At 33.8% G+C, this 15,367-nt stretch overlaps 2 protein-coding genes and 2 long non-coding RNA genes across 4 annotated transcripts in view; 2 read left to right on the top strand and 2 right to left on the bottom strand.

The window, feature by feature from the left end:
- The window catches only part of LOC143907622 (uncharacterized), a 1,274-nt gene extending 1,265 nt beyond the window's left edge, over nucleotides 1-9 (top strand). The window contains exon 1 of the mRNA XM_077424498.1: nucleotides 1-9. This exon is cut by the window's left edge and continues 1,265 nt beyond it. Coding sequence (XP_077280624.1) covers nucleotides 1-4 — 4 coding nt within the window. The 3' untranslated portion in view covers nucleotides 5-9.
- LOC143907628 (uncharacterized) overlaps nucleotides 1-4,406 on the bottom strand; it is an 8,163-nt gene extending 3,757 nt beyond the window's left edge. Inside the window, exons 1-2 of the long non-coding RNA XR_013259915.1 lie at nucleotides 4,229-4,406; nucleotides 4,025-4,152 (exon numbers count right to left, since the gene is read on the bottom strand). This is a non-coding gene — a long non-coding RNA (uncharacterized LOC143907628). The remainder of the gene's footprint in view (nucleotides 1-4,024; nucleotides 4,153-4,228) is intronic.
- A 444-nt stretch (nucleotides 4,407-4,850) lies between these two features.
- On the bottom strand, nucleotides 4,851-15,111 carry LOC143907631 (uncharacterized). Its single transcript, XR_013259916.1, has 3 exons — nucleotides 14,981-15,111; nucleotides 14,679-14,839; nucleotides 4,851-5,104 (listed from the first exon to the last, which is right to left on the bottom strand). It is a non-coding gene; the product is annotated as an uncharacterized LOC143907631 (long non-coding RNA).
- LOC143907630 (uncharacterized) lies at nucleotides 9,621-15,321 on the top strand. Its single transcript, XM_077424503.1, has 9 exons — nucleotides 9,621-10,350; nucleotides 12,726-12,845; nucleotides 12,970-13,087; nucleotides 13,633-13,894; nucleotides 14,087-14,209; nucleotides 14,295-14,385; nucleotides 14,611-14,747; nucleotides 14,904-15,036; nucleotides 15,124-15,321. Exons 1-9 carry the CDS (start codon nucleotides 10,195-10,197, stop codon nucleotides 15,172-15,174), a joined length of 1,191 nt encoding a protein of 396 aa, XP_077280629.1. The 5' UTR covers nucleotides 9,621-10,194; the 3' UTR covers nucleotides 15,175-15,321.
- Nucleotides 15,322-15,367: the final 46 nt, after the last annotated feature.

Genomic DNA, 15,367 nt, shown 5'->3' on the forward strand with positions numbered 1-15,367 from the left:
ATAAAAGATGCCTTGACGGAAGAATTTTCAACGAAGATTAACAGTGCACAATTACACAAACTGTTGGAAAGACGTAGGATGAAAAAAGAAGAGACAATCCAAGAGTATTTTTTTGCCATGAGAGAGTTAGCATCAAGAGGCTCTATAGAATCAGATGCATTGTTCGACTACGTAATAAACGGTATCAACGACGAAATAAATAATAAGCAAATTTTGTACGGAGCAAAGACCGTCCGCGAATTTAAGGACAAGCTTGAAACCTACGAGAAGATGAAAAAGAGCGGTTTAGACAAAATAACAAAACATCCAAGGTCTCGAAACGAAATAAACAAACAAGTTGGTAAGAAGTCCTCAGGAGAAGACGTTAAGAAGAAGATGTCAGACGATTAAGAAAGCGGATCACAAATACGTTGTTACAACTGCGGTATAAATGGACACCACGCCAAGAATTGTGACAAGAAGACCTTAGGAAAGAAATGCTTTAGCTGCAACAAATTTGGACACGAAGCAAAAGATTGCGAGGATAAAAAGAAGAATAAAGCAGCATCGGACGCGGACCAAGCGGTTAACTTGGTATAGATGTATCTCCAATGAATGTATGTAAGAGTATTGTCATAAACGACGTAAGTTTTCAAGCATTAATGGATACGGGTAGCACAGTTAGTTTACTAAGAGAAGACGCGTTTAGAAAATTAGAAAAGTATACGCTTGTTCAGTCGACACGCACATTTTTCGGTTTCGGAGGCGGAGAGTCAAAGACGCTAGGGTATTTTCAAACTATTGTGTATATCGATGAAGAAGATTATCCTTTGACGTTATATGTTGTACCACATAAGTCTGTAAACATGGAAGCAGTTATAGGTAGAGATATATTAGAACAAGCCGATGTAAATTTTGGACGAAAAGGTGTATTAATTTTAAAAAAATCAGTAATAAATTTTCTGGCGCAGATTAACATTTCACAAGAATTGCGAGTAGACGTTGAACATATTCCTGACGTAGAAGTAAGAGATCGAGTTAAAAATTTAATAGATGAATATAAACCAAAAAAACATGATTGTAAAACTACAGGAATTAACCTCAAGATAACGCTAAAGAATGAAAATCCGATTTATCAGAGACTACGTAGGTTAGCGATTCCGGAAAAGAAAATAGTAGAAAAACAAGTACAAGAATGGATTGAAGAAGGTATTGTTGAACCATGTTCCTCGGAATATGCAAGCCCGGTAGTCGTAGTTAAAAAAAAAGGACGGTACGCCGCGAGTTTGTATCGACTATCGACCACTTAATCGAATTATAGAACGCGATAGACATCCGTTGCCATTAATAGAAGATCAGATAGACAAACTAAAAGACGTACGAATATTTAGCACACTTGACCTTAGAAACGGATTTTTTCATGTGAAAGTAGATGAAGAAAGTCGCAAGTATACAGCATTTGTCACACATGAAGGTCAATATCAATTTTTAAGAGCTCCTTTTGGTTTGTCTAATTCTCCCCCTGTATTTCAGAGGTTTATCAATGATATTTTTAGACCGTTGGTTAATGCCGGAATAATGACGTTATATTTAGATGATGTTATTGTATTAGCCGAAGATTATAATCAGGCTGTGGAAAAACTAAAAACTGTATTAGAGATAGCCAGTGATTATGGATTAGAGTTAAATATTAAGAAATGTAAATTTATGAGAACGCGTATAGAGTTTTTAGGGCAGATCATAGAAAATGGAACAGTGTCTCCATCCCCAGAAAAAATAAAAGCAGTAATAGGATTCCCGGAGCCGACGACGATCAAGCAAGTTCAGAGTTTTCTTGGCCTCACGGGATATTTCCGAAAGTTCATCAGAAGATATTCAATGATTGCAAAGCCGCTGAGTGACCTACTACGTAAGGAGAGAGATTTTCAATTTAAAGAAGCGGAAAAAGACGCCTTTAACGAGTTAAAGCAGATATTAAGTAAAGAACCTGTTTTACAAATATTTGATCCGACGTTAGAGACAGAAGTACATACAGACGCTTGCCAGGATGGAATAGGCGCAATCTTATTGCAACGATCAAAAACAGATGATAGATTGCACCCCGTTCAATACATGAGTCGTAAATCATCACCAGTTGAAAGAAAATACAGAAGTTACGATTTAGAGGTATTAGCCGTAATTGAAGCTTTAAAGAAGTTCCGTATATACTTGCTTGGATTGAAATTCAAGATAGTAACAGATTGTGCGGCTTTCACACAAACGATGCAAAAAAAGGAGGTGTCACCGAAAATTTGGCGATAGGTTGAAAAACTAGAAGATTTTATTATGTTCTAGAGCACCGACCAGGTACCCGAATGAAGCATGTGGACGCGTTAAGCAGGAATGCCGTTATGACGATAACCGAAGATAGTATACTAACGAAGATAAAAGCTGCTCAGATGGAAGATCCCAGATTAAACTCGTTGATGAAGGAACCAGAATCAGAACTAAGTAACGGTTATACTTTAATCGGAGAAACACTTCATAAATTCATAGACGGTAGGGACTTACGGTTGTTCCAGATCTTATGCAAAACGAGATAATACGAGCGATTCACAACAAGGGTCATCTTTCAGCTAAGAGAACCGAAGACATAATACAGAGAGAATACTTTATACCGGACTTAAAGAAGAAAATCGAAAATAACCTAACAAATTGTATTCCATGTATTTTAGCTAATCGCAAGTCTGGCAAACAGGAAGGTCAACTCCATCCACTACCTAAAGGAGACGTCCCTTTACACACATACCATATGGATCATCTAGATCCTTTGGAATCCACGAGCAAGAATTATAATCACATTTTAGTTGTCATCGACGGCTTCACGAAATTTACTTGGCTACATCCAACCAAGAGCACGACGTCACGAGAAGTAATTCAGAAGTTAGAGCTACAACAACAATTGTTCGGAAATCCAGCATGCATCATCTCAGATAGAGGAACTGCCTTTTCTTCAAAAGAATTTAATGACTATTGTGACGCAGAAGGAATAAGACACGTATCAATCACGACGGGTTTGCCTAGAGCCAACGGACAAGCAGAGAGGATTAATCGGACGATAATTCCGATACTTACCAAGTTATCATTGGAAGATCCAACCAAATGGTATCGATACGTTGGTAAACTTCAGTACGTCCTAAATTCTACCTTTCAAAGGAGTATTGGCTTAACACCGTTCGAGCTGTTAACCGGTGTAAAAATGAGGTGCAAAGAAGATCTATGTTTAAAAGAGATGTTGGAGCAAGCTTGGCAAGAGCATTTTGAAGATGAACGCAGTGTTCTACGGAACAAGGCCAAAAACCAAATATTGAAGACACAACAGGAGAACTGCAAAACTTTCAACAAAAGTCGTAAACCCCCACGGAAATACAAAGTCGGTGAGCTAGTTGCGATTAAGCGAACACAGATGTCTCCAGGGCGAAAGCTACGCGCGAAATATTTAGGTCCTTATGGCATCGTTAGGATTAAAAATAATGATACTTACGATGTAAAGCGAGCGGGTCCGAGAGAAGGACCAGGAATCACGAGTACATGTGCCGAATTTATGAAGCCGTGGTTAAACGTAAAGTAACCATTCGAGTAGTTAGTCAGAGTTATCCATAGTTAGTCAGATATGGCCGAATGTAGGATTGGGATAAGATACAAGATTGTTTAGTTATTCTCTATTTTCTTTTAATTTTTGAATTGACCGCGGAAGAGTAAGAGCCGAGAACAGTAAAGAATTAGAGCGTAGTCCGAGAGAGGGAGTGTGTGTGTGTGTGTGTGGCGTTGAGCGACGGTTGAGACACGAGAGAGTACGAGGGCATTCGGGCAAGTTCGGACAGAGCGAGAGCGCGGGAGTCGGAAGCGGTTGGCAGAAGTTTTTTTGTGGGAGCGTGAGAAAAAGCATAGGAAGTGCGAGCGTATGTCTCATGGATCTTTATGTATATCCCAATTGTAAAACTTATGAAAAAAATATAATCCTATATTATCATTTTAAAACTCTAAAATAACAAAATAACATTACCTCAACATTACTCTGCCAGGAAGATCCTGCAACGTTACTCTGCCAGGAGGATCTTGTTGCATCTTGCAGTCCACAGGAGTCCGAAGTCTTCAGTCTTCAACGTTTATCACGTCACTATAAGGGTGTTTCTGAAATTTATTTAGATAACAAAATTAATATTATAATTTGAAAACTCTAAAACAATAGAACAGTAAAACAACTTACCTCAACATTATTCTGCCAGAAAGATCTTGCAACGTTACTCTGCCAAGAGAATCTTGCTGCATCTTGCAGTCCCCGGGAGCCCAAAGTCTTCCAGGTCTGCAAACTATCTAAGGTCGAGAATTCCTTCAAACTTTGTGACTCACTTAGAATCGGCCTTTATCTGAATAAAAACAATAAAAATAAACTATTATCATCAATATAGCTCTTCCTTTGGAAATGTCAGACATCCCGCTGACCAGTGCCGCAAGAAATGGGATTGCAAGTCACCGAAAGCCGAGCAGTAAGAATACGTACACGAAAAGAAGGCATGTACGTGAGCACTCTGAGTGGCTCCGAGCGCACACGTATGTGCTTTGTCTTTGTGTACGTATCTCCCATTACCTGGGGCTCGCAATTCCATTTCTGACGGCACTGCCGCTAACTTCTGGTGTCAAAAAATCCAATATATATAAAGCATGTTTTAATTTAAAAATTATATAAAACAATAGAACAGTAAAACAATATATTACCTCATTGTTCTGCCAGGAAGAGGCCGCTGGCTTGAGGTTTCTGGGAACACGAAGTCTTCCAGGTCGACAAACTCTGTAAGGTCTTTAAACTCTGTGAGGTCTGCAAACTCTGTGTCAAGGACTTCTTCGAACTTTGTGGTTTATTTAAAGTAGGCCTTATCTTAGTAAATGAAGAACTATTATCGTCAATAGCTCCTCCTTCGGGAATGTCAGACATCCCGCTGGCTTCGGGTGTCAGAAATTCTAATAAATTGTCTTCGGAGGGACTTGTATCTAAATTTTTTGGTGGTCCTTCTCCAGTACCACCTGCGTAACTTTTATATGTAGCCACTCTTTTTAATAGATTAGACTTCCAATCACGCCATGTCTGTAACAAAGAAAGAATAACCATTAATGCCATGTTATTAATAAAATGAGATTTGTAGTATTATTAATAACACTAAAGCATCATAAACATTCCGGACATAAATAGATATCCATAGGATATCGTGTGCTATCTGGGTTAATGTATATATATATATATATATATATATATATATATATATATTTATATTTATCTTTGCCCATTCTTTTGACGGCTTCTGAGGACCAGAGCCTGCAGAATTGAGAATTGTGGTTAACTCTTCCCATAATTCATCCTATAAAAAAATATACATATTGTGTTTATTTTTAATTTTTATTTACAAATATGGTAAATATATGCAGTATAACACTTCTTTCGCGTTTCCTTCGCGTAAACGGGATTTTTCTTCACGTAAACGGGATTTTGTAGTAACTTATGATAATTTACTTCGCGTAAACGGGTGAATTATCATAAGTTACTGCAGGTAACGCTCGCGTAAACGTAGTATTAGTTATACCGCATATATATATTTACCATAAATATTATTATTTATATTATTTAGCGTCTATAAAGATTTTTTTCTATAAAAAAGCAACTTGTAAAATAACTTACTAATTTTTTTTTTCACGGTTATACCGCAATCTGCCTCTTCCGAAATTGGGATGAGACCGCGTAAAATTAATGAGCATTTGCTTTTGCTTCTCCGTCACATTCATTTTTACTTTATTGTATACACAAAAAAACTCGCAATAAAAAAAATAGTCATAGGGGAGCCGTTTCCTTGGATTTTCAAATATTTGCGATTGTTTCACGTACAGTCCCTGATAAAACATTTTCCCCCACACTAGCAAATCTAGTGATTTCGTACGTTCACTTCAACGTTACAAAATCACGCGACCAAACTCACGCAAACTCATGTGACATGAAAGTGTGAGAAGTGAGTGAGCTTACTTGAATTACAGAATCGACCCCCTCGATCTTGATACGAGTCACTTCGATTTGCGACTGCCGCAAGCGGTTACGTTTTGACAGTTTGTGTGGTTAACATACTCGTCTATACATACATACATTAGAAGAGATATTGTACAGTTTTTCTGCAATTAGTCAAAAACTGATTGCAAGGAAGAGAGAAAGAGAAAGAGAAAGAGAGAGAGAGAGAGAGAGAGAGAGAGAGAGAGAGAGAGAGAGAGAGAGAAAGAAAGAGAGAGAGAAAAAAGAGAGAGGAGAGAGAAGAAGATAGAAAAGGAACGAGGAAGCAAAAGCGACAAAGAAAAAAGGTATCTTAAATATCAAATTTATATTTTTAAAAATCTCTATTTCTCTATTTTATTTCTCTTCTATTTCATCATTTTATCTATACTAGTCTATACTATCTATACTATTATTATAAAGCAACAGGGTTTGCATTTTTTTGTTCGCTATGATCTCGGAAACCAATGGACCAAATTTTTACCAAACATATATGAAACAAGTAGAAACTTGCACATTGTTTCCTCGTAGTTTTTAATTGTGCAAGTAGAAACTTGCACATTGCTTCCTCATAGTTCCTAAGTGTGCAAGTTTTTATTTTATTCGAGGTATAATTATCGGTATTTATTTGTTTTGGCTTCCTCATAGAGGAAAGTTTGTTAGCAAAGGTTCTGATTTCACACTTAACTCTTTTGGGGACTGCGTAAATAATTATATACATTCACTAAAAAAAACTAAAAATACTTGTCCACTTAAAAACTAAAACAATACTTTATCGATAAAAAAAATCAGCCCGATATTATAAATATTTGAGATAGCAATTTATTTTTAATTCTATTATAATTTCCAGTCTTTTCTACCCCTATTTCATATATAATTGGTTAAAATTTGGTTGATCAGATCGGGCAGAAAAAAATCAGCCCGATATTATAAATATTTGAGATAGCGATTTATTTTTAATTCTATTATATTTTCCAGTCTTTTCTACCCCTATTTCATATATAATTGGTTAAAATTTGGTTGATCAGATCAAGTTTTATAAAGCTTCTATGTATGTACGAATTCTTCGAAACTTCAAATGTGTGTAATACGAGATCTGATCAATCAAATTTTAATGAATTATATATGAAATAGGGGTAGAAAAAAAACTGGAAAATATAATAAAATTAAAAATAAATCGCTATCTCAAATATTGAGAAAGCGGCAGCGTAAAACACATTTTTCAAAAAAAAGAAAATCTGCATAAAATCTATACCGGTAGACCGATTTCAATAAAATTTGAGGAGGACATACTTTCTATGATACTCTATTTGTGTGCAAAAATTCAAACTGGTATCTAAAAAATTGTAGAAGTAGATGCGTGTACAAAAATCCGTACACACACACACACACACACACACACACACACACACACACACACACACACACACACACACACACACACACACACACACACACACACACACACACACACACACACACACACACACACACACACACACACACACACACACACACACACACACACACACACACACACACACACACACACACACACACACACACACACACACACACACTAACCCAAACACACATACACAAGAGGTGTAAATCCGACCAGGCAACCTCCACGTGGTACATCTTGGGTAATGATAATGCCGGCGGTATTGACACAAAATTGAGGTATGGCATATTATATGCAAAAATGCTTTATTTCCGAAATATAAGTTTGTAATATTGAAAATTAAAAAATGGCAAAAGCTACGCGTATGAGAGTAATGCATATGGAGAGAGGGAGAGAGAAAGAGAGAGAGAGAGAGACTATTTGCGTGTCTTAATACACATGTTCTCCGGGGCGAAGCCCGGCGGGGCATGCTAGTTGTCTGTATAAAGAAGATCGTACACGATCAATAATACTGTCAGTACTGAAAAGTGTACGGGCAAGAATGATGGAATGAACAAAAGTAAAGATTTCGTTTTGTGATTGTAAATGCTAATATTACTTATTGCAAGACGTCTTTTTTTTCGAAATCTATTTTACAAGATCTTTACTGAATAAAGAGCACACCGATACTGATCAAAATATTAATACTAAAACTGATAGTGTACAGTCACAAAAATACTGATGCATAATGTGTCATTACTATTGATTCAATAATAATAATCAGTATTGCTGATTGTGTACGTTTCTTTAAAGTTTATTCAAATAAACTTAATTATATATATATATATATATATATATATATATATATATATCTATTGAATAAATTGAATAAATGGCGCGCGCGTAGCGCGCGCATATATTGTTCTAGTAAAATAAAAAACTCAGTATGCTAGAATTATGTTCTTTTTATGTACTTTCAAAAGCCTTAAACAAAATTAGCCTATCTGTAATAGTTTAAAAGATATACGCCAAAATTGTCAGTCATTTCATGTTTATGCTTGTCTTTGCCAAGAGGCCTAGTTCAGAGTCAAGGATGATAAACAGAAATTATTTTTATTTAATTGTTAATTTTTTGAAAAATTTGAAAATATTCAATTATTAATTTTTTGGAAAATTAAAAATTATTTTTTTTCATCATTAGATATTTTTTAGAAAATTAGAAATTTTTAAATTATTTATTTTTTTTTTAATTAGTTATAATTCTCGACTTGTTAGATACTAGAGATTTGCGGAAATTGGAGCAATCACGTTCATTTTTTTAAACAGAAATTGGAAACTTTTTTATTACTAGCAATTTTTCTTATTCTATTACATTCTTTAGGTAGTTCTTTCTACCTCTAATTCATATATAATTTTTTAAGATTCAGTCAATTATTTCTTGAAAAATTGGAAAAATTTTGTAATTGACTTCCAAAAAATCGGTAACAAGAAATTATACACTTTATAGCACTCCCCGGAAAATTCTACCCCTATTTGATCTATAATTCTTTGAGATTCAGTCAATTATTTTCCGAAAATTTGAAAAAAATAGAAAAACCGGTTTCCAGAAAATCGGTAACGAAAAACTTTACACATCATGGGATTTCCCGCCGCGGGAAATTCTAACCTTGTTTCATATACCTTTGGTAAAAATTCGGTCCACTAACGAATGAATTGTTCGCGGACAGACGGACAGACAAACAGTCGGGTTTTATGTAATAATATGATGTTAAATTATTAACAATTTTGATAAAAATCATCTTTTTTTGAAATTATCTACATATATATATATATATATATATATATATATATATATATTGCTTGGTAAATAAAAATAAATTAAAAATTTTTTTTTTCTTGTCACTTAATATTGTATTTTTGCTTATTAAAAAATGATTGCTTTAATATTTAAAAAATAAATAATGAAAATTTTTTTTGCCGATCTCTGCTTACAATATAATATCATTAGGTTCTGCTCGGTTTTTCATTAATCGATTTATCGTCATATTTTGTTATATTTCCATTGACATTCTGTCGACAAAATTTGTAACAGACATTTTGCAACATTTTTTTCGGCAGATTTAGCTATCTGAAATATCAGAAACGTGAATAACTGTGGCACTTTTTATATTCGGTGTATCGCGCTTCAATCACGTCGATTTATATATTTATAACGTTCGAGCTTTATTATTCTAGTACAAACTACGAAATTTTTTAGAGCTATACATTTTTCATTCGAATACAATTTCACTTTTAAACATAATTTGACTGAAAGGATAAATACATTTTTTAACTAAATTATGTCATATTTTTTTATACTAATATCACTTTACATTTTTGCACGCATTTTATGTTATTTTTTTCTACTTATTGTTTAAGACAACATTATTTAGCGAACACGTGGTTAATAGTGACATATCATGCGCGCGTCATACAAACGCATTAAACACGCAAATTGTTCGGGCGATAGAACACGCTACTTCCACGTATTGCAAAAAAGTCGATTGTGATGATGAAAAGCCAATTGTTGTGATGAAAAGCTGAGATGAAAAGGGTTTCGGTGCGTGCAAATAATTGCGCACTATGCCATGATGGCATAATTACGGAAGTCCATCCTGCAACACAAGGAATCGTTAATGTCCCGGCGCTTCGCCTGACAGCGAGCACACGCAAAGTAAAGCAAGTGTCATCAATGTAGTTCGCATTCCTAGTATTTCTAAGAATGACCGAGCGAAAGGACATTTGGCAAAGTCGGTATTACGCGATTCCTAGATTATACATGACCTTAGCAGGACTATGGCCGTACCATCCGATTCGCGATAGATATCTGCATTTTGTACCAACGTTTACGATCTGTTCGATTATCCTCATACCTATGGTACATAATTGGATTTAATTAAAAATAACGATACTTTAGAAGTCTCAAAAAATAATGTTTACTTTTGTGTCAAAATTTTTTATACAAAATCTATCGATATATATATATATATATATATATATATATATATATATATAAGTACCGGACGTCTGTCTGTCTGTCTGTCTGTCTGTCTGTCTGACCGCGAACTACTCATTCGTTAGTGGACCGAATTTTTATCAAGGGTACATGAAATAGGGGTAGAATTTCCCGGGAGTGCCATAAAGTGTATAGTTTTTCGTTGCCGATTTTCTGGAAACCAATTTTTCTAATTTTTCGGGAAATAATCGACCGAATTTAAAAGAATTATATATGAAACAGAGGTAGAATTTTCCGGGAAGTGCTATAAAGTGTATAATTTTTTGTTACCGATCTTTTTGGAAACCGGTTACAAAATTTTTCCAATTTTTCGGAAATTAATTGACCGAATCTTAAAAAATTATATGAAGTAGGGGTAGAATTTCCCGAGGATTGCCATAAAATATATAATTTTTTGTTACCGATCTTTGGGGAAATCGGTATCAGAAAATTTTCCAATTTTTCGGAAATTAATTGACCAAATTTCAAACAATTGTATATGAAGTAGAGGTAGAATTTTCTGGGGAGTGCTATAAAGTGTATTATTTTTTGTTACCAATTTTTTTGGAAACCGGTTATAAAATTTTTCCAATTTCTCGGGAAATAATTGAATCTTAAAGAATTACAAATGAAATAAAGGTAGAATTTCCCCGGGATTGCTATAAAATGTACAATTTTTTGTTACCGATTTTTTTGGAAACTGGTTACACATTTTTTCCAATTTTTCGGGAATTAATTGACCAAATCTATCTTAAAAAATTATATATGAAATAGGAGTCGTGTCAAAATTTTTTTAATTTTTGGAGGACGTTTAATTTTTTATTAATGGATAATTTTTCATTAATGAATTGATTTTCTTGCAACCGGTTATGAACTTTTTCCAATTTTTCTAAAGGAGTTTCCGATTTGTTTAAAAAAATGTACGTGATTGTTCTAATTTCCTCAAATTTTGAGATATATTAGCTGAATTTTGTTAAAAATAAATTTTCGTTATTTTTTTAAAAACAATGCCCAAATTTTTCTAATTTTTCGTGGATGGCAAAGACGTGTATAATTTTTCATAATCGATTTTTTGGAAACCGGTTTCAAAATTTTCTAATTTTTTGAGGATGGCTACGATGAGTTTATGGAAAAATTGCTAATAATAAAGAGGTTTCCGATTTTTGCTCCAATTTCCGTAAATTTTGAGATATCAAGCTGAATTTTTTTTATGGATAATTTTTATAGATAATTTTTTGTTACCGATTTTTGTGGAAACCGGTTACGAAATTTTTCAAATTTCTTGGGAGTTAATTAATCGAATTTCAAAGAATTGTATATGAGAGAATTTCCTAGGGTTTGCTATAAAGTGTACAATTTTTTGTTACCGATTTTTTGGGAAACCGGTTACAAAATTTTTTCAATTTTTCGGGAATCAATTGACCGAAGCTTAAAGAATTACATATGAAATAGAGGTAAAATTTCCCGGGGATTGCTATAAAATGTATAATTTTTTGTTACTGATTTGTTTGGGAACCGGTTACAAAATATTTCCAATATTTTGGGAATTAATTAACCAAATCTTAAAGAATTATATATGAAATAGGAGTCGTGTCAAAATTTATTTAATTTTTGGAGGATAAGTTTAATTTTTTATTAATGGATAATTTTTCATTAAGAATTGATTTTCTTGAAACCGGTGCCAAAATTTTTTTATTTTTTGATGATTTCGAAAAGAGAAAATAAAATGGAAGAAAATGAAAAAGAGTTAATAATGGCGGGTCAACGGAGGGTGAAAACGCGCGAGACGTGAGCAAAAATAAAATTTGAAGACTTTAATATAAGGGATTACATTTTTGAAATATTTGACAATATGCTAATCTGCATCTATAATATTATCTATTATTTTTTATTTTTTAAAAAATAATTCGAAGATGTAGGTTAGAGTTTGAGGAGGAAGAATATCAAAGGTGCTTTTAATTAATGAGTGAGTTTGGGGAGAGGGAAATAGATTTTGAGCCCGCGCCTCGCGCGGGCTCAAAATCTAGTATATATGTATATATATATGTTTTACATTTTTATATAACAATATTTGCAATGCCTTTTAGAGTGCTCAAGACTGCTCAACTATCAAGCAGCTCGTTTCGCGCAAAAATATATCGTCTTTTTTCATATAAGCATAAATATATTGCGGCTAAGACTTTCTAGCTTTTAAGGATATATTAATTATCGCATCATTATCAATGTTTTATAACATTGATCAATATTTTATAACATAGCTACTGTATGTGCAAATCGCCATGACGGATCTTGATGATTTATTCGAGTGTATGCCAACGATACTAATCACGATAATATTCAGCTTTAAATTAGCAAGCTTGATGGCAAACAGTGAGAAAGTAAATAATGTAGTTATATATATACCATTTTATTAGCACGACTAAAGTCACCCATAGTCAAATTCTCGATATCCGATAATAAATATCGTTATCGTAAAGAGAAAATGCGGGTGCATTTTTGTAGATAAAGGCCTGTCTTAAGACTATAGAAGACGATTGGTTGTCATTAAATACGGATAGCGAGAAGGCTATTTTACAACGTCATGCTACATACGGACAATATCTAACGATATTTTATGCAGGTACGTATCAAACCCTGGTGAAAAAATTTCTCATATTTTCTTAAAAATTTTCTAAGAATTTCTTGTTTTACATTTATGAAAAATTCTGAAAAACTATATCAAATATTTCAGATACTTTCAGAAATAATTGGATGATAATTTTCAAAATATTTTAATATCTGTATGCGTAAAAATTTCTGATAAATGCGTTGATTTTCTCATATTTATTCAGATTTCTACAAAAATGTGTTAACGAGAAAAATCTGAAAAATTTCATTAGTATTTTGTCAAAGTTTTTCTAAAAATGTGTCAATTTGTATAAAAAATTTACGAGAAAATCTTAAAAATCTGAGACATTTTTTAAAAGCCTTAAAATTTTCATAGAAATTCTGATTAATAATATGAAAAGAGACATTTTTCCACCAGGAAAGACAAGATAGATATTTTGGTAAAATATTTTTGGTGAAAAATGTGCGGCAGAGAGTTGAAAATTTGCTAGAGAATTCTTTCTCCGTAACTTTGATCGAATCTTTCAGCAACGTTTTTTGCATTACTCGTATTTTCAGTCTTTATGATGACAACAGGATTGCTCTACATGCTCAAGTCGATCGTGTTAATAATGATAGAGGATACTTCAAACTCGACCAGATTGGCCGTAACGAAACTACCCTTCCGCGTGGAATACGGTTATAAGATAGATCAGTACTTCTATCCGATACTGATTCATTGTTATCTAACCGTGTATTCTCACGTGACCGCCACGGTCGCTGCCGATACCTTGTACTTCGCTCTGATCCAACATGCCTGCGGGATGTTCTCGGTTGTCGGGTAAGAGTATCAGGAACGATGTTTTAAATAAAGATAACAGGTGAATGACCAATGTCATGAAGACACTTTGATATATATCGCTTATTCCGATCCTTTTCAATTCTAATAAAATTGATGATCTAGACTCTAGATTAGATTCTGTGATCTGAAAATACAATTTGCCAAGAACATTATTATTTTAGCGGCCTTCAGACACATGCTGGAACATATTGGCGAGAATATCAATGCAAATTTTGATCTGAAGCCCGACAAGAAAAACGACAAGAATTACCACAAAACTTTCAATTGCTTACGCAAGCATCTGCATGTAATAGAGTGCGTGTTATTTTTAATTACAACAATATGTACTTTACATCCATATCGTATCATCTATCGTAATCGCGCTCAAATTTCATCACAGATTCGCAGAACTGGTCGAGTCCACGTTTACACATATATTTCTGGTTAGTGTTAGTTTAAATATGATTGGTGGCAGTATATGTGGTATTCAGGTACGTGCATCAATTTCTTTATGTTATAATTCATAACGTAGATTGTTGTAGCAACTAGACAAATTTTTCAATTCAATGAGAATTAATGTTTGACGAAATTATTGCATGTATATCCCTCAATCCGGATTTTTTTTTTAAATTACTGACAACTCTTTATAATTGATAATACAAAAATTTATAATAAATTAATACAAAAGTTAATATGGAAGAAAATATATGTTTCAGGTGTTGATGAATCTAAACGACGCGAAAGATATAATAGCACCCCTCGCTATCTATGTTGCTCAACTCACCCATCTTTTCTTCCAGTTTTGGCAAGCTCAGTTTTTATTGGATTACAGCGTCGCTCCGTATGAGTCGATGTAAGAAATCAAATTCTTTTAAGCTCATTTAAAAGCTCCCAAAAGTGACTTTTTGAAACGCTATTGTTCCAAAGATCAAAAAGATGCAGGAACTGGAAACATGAACGAAACGTTTTCAGTTTTATCGCTATTTATTAATCGCGATTTGAATCATAGTTGCAGAGGAAATTGGTATTACACCTCGGAGAGATGTAGAAAACTTTTGCTCCTAATCATGAGTAGAACCATATTACCATGCAGAATAACTGCTGGAAAGGTGGCGACTCTGTCCATTGAAAGTTTCGGCGTGGTGAGTAAAATTTTATCGTTCGGTAGTTTTGCGGATCTACTTTCTCTTCAGCCTTAAGATGTACTTCGTGATTTTATTCCTCGGAAGGTTTTGAAAACGTCAATGTCTTATTTCACGATGCTGCGCTCCTTCCACTGACAGTTTCAACGTGCGTGTGCCAAGCCAGCTTGATGATCCATGATTTAAGAAAATTCTAATAGCCGCACCTGGCTCATCACATCTTTAAGCGACAATTGGGCTTAAATTATTTTAATTGCCAGAAATGTCAAAAATATAAGATTTTACGCCAACAAATTTTGTACCTTTTTTTTTATCGCACTAAAATATTTCG

Source organism: Temnothorax americanus, unplaced genomic scaffold (assembly GCF_048541705.1).
Source record: "Temnothorax americanus isolate GAGA-0224 unplaced genomic scaffold, ASM4854170v1 Scaffold85, whole genome shotgun sequence".
NCBI classification, from domain to species: domain Eukaryota; kingdom Metazoa; phylum Arthropoda; class Insecta; order Hymenoptera; family Formicidae; genus Temnothorax; species Temnothorax americanus.

Excerpts from the sequence above, each read along its gene's own strand:
- LOC143907630 (XM_077424503.1), top strand. The coding sequence starts at position 10,195 with ATGACCGAGCGAAAGGACATTTGGCAAAGTCGGTATTACGCGATTCCT. Across the intron at positions 10,351-12,725 it reads CGATTATCCTCATACCTATG|CTACTGTATGTGCAAATCGC; the intron begins GTACATAATTGG and ends TTTATAACATAG. Across the intron at positions 14,386-14,610 it reads GCAGTATATGTGGTATTCAG|GTGTTGATGAATCTAAACGA; the intron begins GTACGTGCATCA and ends TATATGTTTCAG.